The 7,491-nt window shown below is 41.4% G+C and overlaps 1 protein-coding gene across 3 annotated transcripts in view; it reads left to right on the top strand.

Annotated features, from left to right (window-relative positions):
- The first annotated feature begins 256 nt into the window (after positions 1-256).
- The window catches only part of FMR1 (fragile X messenger ribonucleoprotein 1), a 30,719-nt gene continuing 23,484 nt past the window's right edge, over positions 257-7,491 (top strand). For 2 of the 3 annotated variants that reach the window (XM_082062315.1, XM_082062314.1), the window contains exon 1: positions 259-732. In XM_082062315.1, coding sequence (XP_081918441.1) covers positions 682-732 — 51 coding nt within the window. In that variant the 5' untranslated portion in view covers positions 259-681. Of the gene's footprint in view, positions 733-7,491 lie in introns of all 3 variants that reach the window. The other variant, XM_082062316.1, reaches the window with a different exon arrangement.

Below are 7,491 nucleotides of genomic sequence, written 5' to 3'. Positions count from 1 at the left end.
GGCAGCCCGTACGAGGACACGGACCCCCCCAAACACACGGACCCCCCCCTACACGGCCCGGGCGCAGCAGGCCGCGCGCCCCGCCCCCCGTGGCCAGAACGCGCACTGACGGCAGCCGCGCAATCTGATTGGCCAGCGGGGCAGTCGCTCAAGGCGCGCGCCAGCACGGGAAGCGGGATCTCGGCCGCAACCGCCGGGTTCGGTCTCCGCGTGCCACTGCGGCTGCGCGCGCGCGCGGAAGGCAGGGGCGCGTGGGCAGCGCGCGGCGCGGCCGTTTCGGGCGGTGGGCGAGCGGCGCGTGTGGCCAGCGTCCCGCCCCTTCCCGCGGCCCGTCACGTGACGCAGATTTAGCGTTTACGTTCGAAACGGGCGCCTCCGCGCACCCTCCTCTTCCCGCCCCCCCTTCCCCCCCGAGCGCCGCCCGGCGGTGACCGTTTCGCTTTCATTTCCGGGCGGCTGAGGGCGCAGAGCGGCGGCGCGGAGCGGCCCGCACCCCCCGCCCCGCTCCCCCTCCGCGGCCCCACCCCCTCGGGCTCGGAGTGAACCGAGATTCCCCTTCCCCTCCCCCGCCCCGGCACACACACACACACCCCTCCTCCTCTTCCCCCTCCTGCACCGAGAGAAAGGGAAGGGAGGAGGCGCCGGGCCTGGGTCTCCCGCACCGAGCCGCCGCGGCACAACATGGAGGAGCTGGTGGTGGAGGTGCGGGGCTCCAACGGGGCCTTCTACAAGGTACCGGGCGCTCGCGGCTTGAGTCGGGCTGGGCCTCAGGGGAGGGAGTGGGGCCTGGGCCGGGAGGAGGAGGAGGCGGCGGCGGTGGCGGCTCCTCCTCCACGCTCTGAGGGAAAGAGGGGGCCCCGGGGCAGGAAGGAGAGGAGGAGAAGGAGTGGGGCAGGGGTGGAGGCCTCAGCGGGGCTCTCTCGGTGTCTAGGGAGAGGCAGCCGGGCCTCTGGGCTCAGAGAAGCCGGGGGCTGCAGGAACTCGAGGCCTGATGAGGGAGAGAGGGAAGACGGGAGAGGCCTCGGCGGCCGGGGAGGCCTCGGGCCTTCCCCTATTGTCGGGAGGCCCTGGCGTTGCCGCTGGGAGAGGAGGCGAGGACAGGAGAGCCCTGGGCCGCCTTCTCCTCGGCGCTGAAGCGAGGATCAGGGCTGGGGATGGGGCATTAATTGCTAAATCCTCAGCTTTTGTCGCTACTTAAGGAAAGTCTTTCTCGCTCTCTAGGTTTCCAGGAGAGCTGTATTGGCGGTTAAGGCGGGGGAGGAGAGGGGAGGATTGTTAAATACACGTTCATGATAGAATGCTGTCGTGGATTCCTGCTTTTAATGCCACGGCAGGAGATGCTGCCTACTGATACTAGAGAGCATTCATATTTGCTGAGTTGCTAAATACATTTAATTATCAAATGCTCTTCTTACTGCAACTACTTCATGGCATTCCATGTTTCTTTCCAAGCCCTTGTGTTGGTGCTGAGTAAAGCCATCACTGAGCCTTGAACATAAATGCTGAGGACTTAATATTTTTATCAATACTATGTAGTATTGCTTTGGCATTGCCTGAGTTGGGTTGTATTAATCAGCATATTAATAGGGCATAATTTGTGGATTTACCTTATTCACACAAAAATAAAATTTGGACACAGTGCGTTTGGGCCTACTGTCATTGATGTGTTATCAACACACTAGAAAGAGTCATGGATCAGTTTCTGCAAGTTTACCGTTGTTTAAATGTTCCTAGTACTTTAAAAATTGGGCCTAGTTATTGTGCAACATCCAATATTTATGTTAGCAATGAAGGAACAGGTAGAATTTCACGCTCCGATGTTAGTGTGGTAGGGCAGGTTGATATCCAAATGATACAGTTCCAACAGCTCTGAGTGTTTCTAGGGAAAAAAGACCTCTTAAAAGCTTATTTTTAAGATATATGTGGTAATCTCTTATTCAGATTTTTTTTTTTAAACTATGAAACAAGTCTGTAAAGAAGCATCTTGTGGGTTTACAGTGTTGCAGCCAAAATCTTAGATCTGTATACTGCTTCCTGGAATGAAATTATTTTGCACTTTGAAAAATCAGTTTTACATTTTTAAAGCTATGATGTTTGCTCAGAAAGGAACAGAAGGCATAAATATTTTATGTAGAGAACTTTAAATGAGGCTTTTATCAAATTATATTAAGAGTATTTACACAATTGTGAAATAGATGGTGATTAAAATGACATTGTGTATTCTTTAGTGACAAATATTATCAAAGAAATGTGGGAGAATTGAAAAACTTTTTTTCTTTTATTACGTTCAATTTTGAGTTCTTGGAGTCCTGTTCCACTTTTGTCTGTAACATACCGACACTGGTGGTTGTAGTTAAGGTGAAAATTTCATTTGAGCATGTGTTCATGGGAGCTTATTCATTAAACATGATTTAGTGTGTACAAGTTATAACACAGACATTGCCTCCAAGTTGCATATAATGTTCGCCTTTAATATTTTAGAAATTTGAACACAGGAATTTTTTTTTGTCTCTCTAACCAAGGGGAGTTACTTAAGTTATCTAAGTGGGCAAATGGGATGCACACATTTATTGGTCTTCACCTGTATTACCTGTCTAGATGGAGCATCACCCTTAAGATTAATGCAGCAACTTTTTTTTTTTAAGCTAAAAAAGTTGAACATAAACAAAACCGCAAATGCCTCATGCAATGATGTTCTATGTAAATTGACTATTTTCCTCTAGCCTGAATTACTTGTATTTTAGGTACAATTTTTTCTTTCATCGTAATGTCCAAGTAGCACTCTATTATTAAGTAATTTATCTGAATGTTTTCTTGTGAGTTCTATGTTCATCTTGCAGATGGAGAATTTTATTATGAAATGGATTGGTTGACCCACCATAACAAGAAGTGCATGGTGATGTGAAGAGTGGATTTGACTCCCAAGATGAATTTTTTTTTTTTTTAATTTAAAAAAGTTTATACGCTTCCTGAGAAAAGTTTTACAACAGTAACACTGCAAACAAATCAAAGGCAAAACAGTTATTAATTTTCATGGTTTACTGATACCTTGTGATAATTTCCTTAGCTTTGGATTGTTCTGAAGATCAGAACAATCAGAATATGTAAATGTTTTGGAGAAATATGCCTCTGTCTTGATATTAAAGCATGGAGGGAAGGAGTGTGAGGCTGCTAGAGTAATGGAGGGACTAGGTGGCACAAGTAAGCACCTAATTGACACTTCAGGTTTTCATATCCTCCTTGTGGCTGTCTTTGAGGACCTTATAAATTCAAGTCTCTTACACACTAAGTTTCATTTTTGGGAGTCTCCAGCAGCATCTTGATCTTGATAGTATGAAATGGGTGCCTAATTGTTACCTATGCCCTACTAAGAGTAATAAACCTGTCTTTGCTTGTATTGCCTATAGGACTTGATCCAAAACTCATTCTGAAATAAGTCTAGAGGGATCATGTTCCACGCAAAACATAGGAGACGGTTTGAGGATGCTTTCATACTCAGCTGAAAGATTTGAATGCAAATTTTGTAGTGGTCGGATGCGCTATGTTTAACAGAGTACTCAAGTGTGTTGGTGTGATCACTCTAGTGGAGACTAGTTCTTCCTGAATGGAATTGAAGTATCGCTTGATGAATGCTTTGTACTTTCATGAATGTTTTCTCCTTGGAAAAGAGGAATTGTTCCATGGAAGGTGCAGTGCAGTCAATCAGCATGATTCAGGGATAATTGACAATCTAGTACCTAGAGATGCTTAGTCATGACTTGGTATGTTGCTGGGCCCAGAATCTTTGGAAAGAAAATATCAGATTCCCTTATTTATTTCAAGAAGATTGGTCCAGCAACACCAGCACTATGAATCCTAAGGGGAGAGAACTCCCTTTCTACAGCTCACAGCTAAGTAACTAGATCTTGAAGACGTGTGCTATTAGGGCGTATCTTTTCACATCTTTTCTTGTATAGGTGTTATAAATTGGGGTTTGAAGTTCTATTTCATTCTCAGAGGACTAATAGACAGTCCTTTGTCTAATCTTCCCAGGACTAGCTTTAGATATTATTTTCCTCTAAAGGGGAATTTGCCTTTCCAGCATGGGATTGATCTTTCTTTTCTAGTTTGGGAATGATTCTCTCTTTTATCGTCTGCTAAAGATGGAAGGCATCCTGTCTAGTTTTGCAGTTCTGTTTGCTGTTAACATCTCTGTTGTCTGTAACCAATTTTTGCCATTTCTTGCTCTATAGCCTTGTTAAAAATCTTCCACTTTTTATCCCCATAGTTTCTGCACTTTGCAATTGTTTCCTTAGTTTACAGATACTTCACATTTTTTCACTAAGGCTACAAAATCATTCATCTTTCTTATTTATTCAGGTCTCGCTGTTAACCGTTCCTTTGGCCTCATGTTGCACTCTGTATCAATTCCTTCTTTCACTGTTCCACACTGTTGTACCTTTAGCAAATATCTCCAGTCTCTTTGTACATTTTCAAGCCTGTTGCTCAGCTCTTCAGAGGAGGAAAGCCTGTACCCTGCTCCTTCCTTCGGTTACCATGTCTGTGACTGTTCTTCTGTCCCTGTCCTGTTTCTTTAGATAACCTGTCTTTCTCAGATTTGATTAGCCTTATGAGTTCCCTTTTGACTTTTTCCTCCCAACAGGTTTGAAATGTTTCAGAACTGGTATGCAAACAATAGATGCACGTTTGTATCGACACGGCTTTATTTTAATCTTAAAAAAATGTGTTCCCTCTACTTTCACTTCGTACAGTTAATGATCCTTGTTTATTAAAATGGTTGGCAATGCTCACATCTGATGATGAGAGCAGACTTTTAAAAAAGCAACAAAACTTCATGGCGGCTGGAGCCTTTGTTACTTTGAAGTGTCTGTCATTCCATTTAGCACAAAAATAACAAATATAGCAGTGTTTCCAAGAATTCTTATTTTCTATCAAATAATTTGTAAAATTTATATCATATCTTCAGCATATAACCCTGCCAATGGGGTTGCTCAGGTGTCTGAGAAATGCCATCACGTCAGCGTTGGATTGTAAACTTTTTACTTAATTGTGTCTGAAGCATGGAGAGAAACATTAATGTTTTATGTGACTGAAAGTTAAATTTGGTGTAGAAAACTTAACACATCTGATTTTTCTTCCACATGAGAGAAGAATTAACCTTAGCCATTGTAAAATGGGCTTCTGTTCACAGAAGAGAAAGCAGACTTTTTTCACTGATTCTGATTTCTTGTATACTCTTATTTGGTACCTCTGATAAGAGTGATAGTAATATCCCAGCTGTTGTGGCCTTTCACTGTCCTCTTACCTCATTTTACTTCCATCTAGCTTCACTGTGTTTCTAGTGCTTTTCATCTATGTTCATATTCATCACAGCCTGTTTTCTGTCCCTTCTTGGGTGTGCATTTCAAACTCCCGTGTATGCCCCTTTATATTTGAATTACCATGTTCAACTTATAACCTTTATGTCAAAAAAGGCTGATGAATGCTTATTGTACTTTTCATAATACTTTGCATGAAGTCCATACCTCTTTTCTGAACTTATTGACATCTGTGGCTGGCTTTTCCTTTGTGAGTTCAGTTTATGGTGTTAAAGGTCTCATTTCTTTTTAGCATCCCATGTAGTTTTACCTGTATCAGAGAATAAAGAAAACCGAACAGTTCTGATAGGCAGTAATAGTTAGTGTTTTGGGGGGGTGTGTTTCTTTTGTCTTGGGTTTTTTGTTGTTTTGTCTTTATAGTTTTTTGGGTTTTTTTTACAAAAACTTAGAAATGTTTTAAAATATTTCTATTTGTACTTAGACGTGTACAAATATGTCACTACGTTTTACTTACTACAAATCTGTTCAAATATTTTTATCAGAGGGAAATTGACATAATGCTATGGTACAGACTATGAAAAACTGATGTGATAAGTATTTCTGACATTTTTCTGTGTCACAAAAGCTGAAGAATAAGGAAGAACCACCTTTCTGTAAGTAGATGGGATTAGACAACTAAATATTTAGGCTGTTAATGGATTTTGGTTGGTTGATTGTTTTTAAAGCATAAATCTCACATGGAGGTAGACGCAAGTGTTGTATATATTATATAGTTGAAATCAGGTATTTTGCAAGGCATCACTTTGTAATTAGATAAAAATTCATTACAATGGATTCTAGTAATTTTGCAAGGCTGGAAATGAAAAGGTAAACAAGCATGTTATGGCATCAACTTTTTTGGCCAGTCTGGAGTGAAAACCAGGTATTCCATCTGTTACTGTGTTTGAGTCTTTTGAACTTGTATAAACTAAAGAAATTATATCAGTTTTATAATTTTCACTAGCAGTGTTTGTATTGATGCTACTTGTATATGGTCAACACTTACCCTTAATGTTCCTGATGCAGATTCCTTCAGGTTTCTGGGTTTTGATCCAAGCAACATAGAAGACCTGTTTAAGGAGAACTTTGTAGTAACTGGAAAGCAATAAGACCCTAAAGTAATTGACGTGAAAAGCTTTGCACATTGTTGGAATCATCTGCAGCCTGATGAAGTTCATTACTCTTTTTATGGTGACAGACACAGTAACAGTGACAAGAATGCTCCATCCTCTGTACTAGGTCTTGAGTCTTTAAGTTAGGATGTGATGCACATTGCAGACAAGAATTGCCCATAATTCAATACTCTTTTCAACTAGCTCTGTCCTAAGTTTTAATTTTTCCAGATAATATAAGTACTAGACTAATTAAAGGTCTTAGTCTAGTCTTCAACTTGATAACTTAAATTTATATGTGTCACTATCTGGTTTAGTTATTAATGGTAGGTTTTAGAGTTACTTCCACTGGTTACTTATATTGCTGTAGTCAGTAGGATTCTACTCAAGATGACTTGCATGTTATGAGCTATCAGATCTGAATATGAGATGTACTCTTACTCTTTCCTGCTGTGCTTCCGTTTTTTCTGTCATTCCCTGTAATTTTTCAAAGTGCTAGTTAGAGCATCTTTTGGTGTTTTCATCACCATAGAGGGGATGACTTATCCAAAAGTGTCTTTCATAGCTGGAGAAGCGTTTTTATTTATTTATTTATTTATTGATCTATTTATTTCCTATTTTATAAAAATGAGAAAATTAAGTATCAACAAATTCTTTCTCAGTGCATTGTCTCATGTTACTCTTTCCTGTTTTCCTTAAAGCTGTTAAGTGTTGTTGGTATCATTTCTGTTCGATTTGCTTTATAAAATAATCTCTGCTTTTGCACACTCAGGTATGTAGTATCAACATGATCCTGAGATGTGGTTTTAAATCTGTTTGTATCACATCATTAAAAAAAAATACCAGTTATGCTTGTGATCCCCTTAGAAGGAATATATTGGAATTTTGAGATATGTAATTTGTGTAAGTTGGTTGGGTGCTAGCAATAATAAACTTTCTGGTAACCTGATTCTTACAGAGCAAGGTATAAAACCATTTTTGCTATTGTCATTGTGGCTTTACTTTGACTTCTGTTCAGGGTG

Source organism: Streptopelia decaocto (genome assembly GCF_964273445.1).
Source record: "Streptopelia decaocto genome assembly, chromosome: 10".
Lineage (NCBI taxonomy): Eukaryota > Metazoa > Chordata > Aves > Columbiformes > Columbidae > Streptopelia > Streptopelia decaocto.
This window is presented reverse-complemented; position numbering and strand designations above follow the sequence as displayed.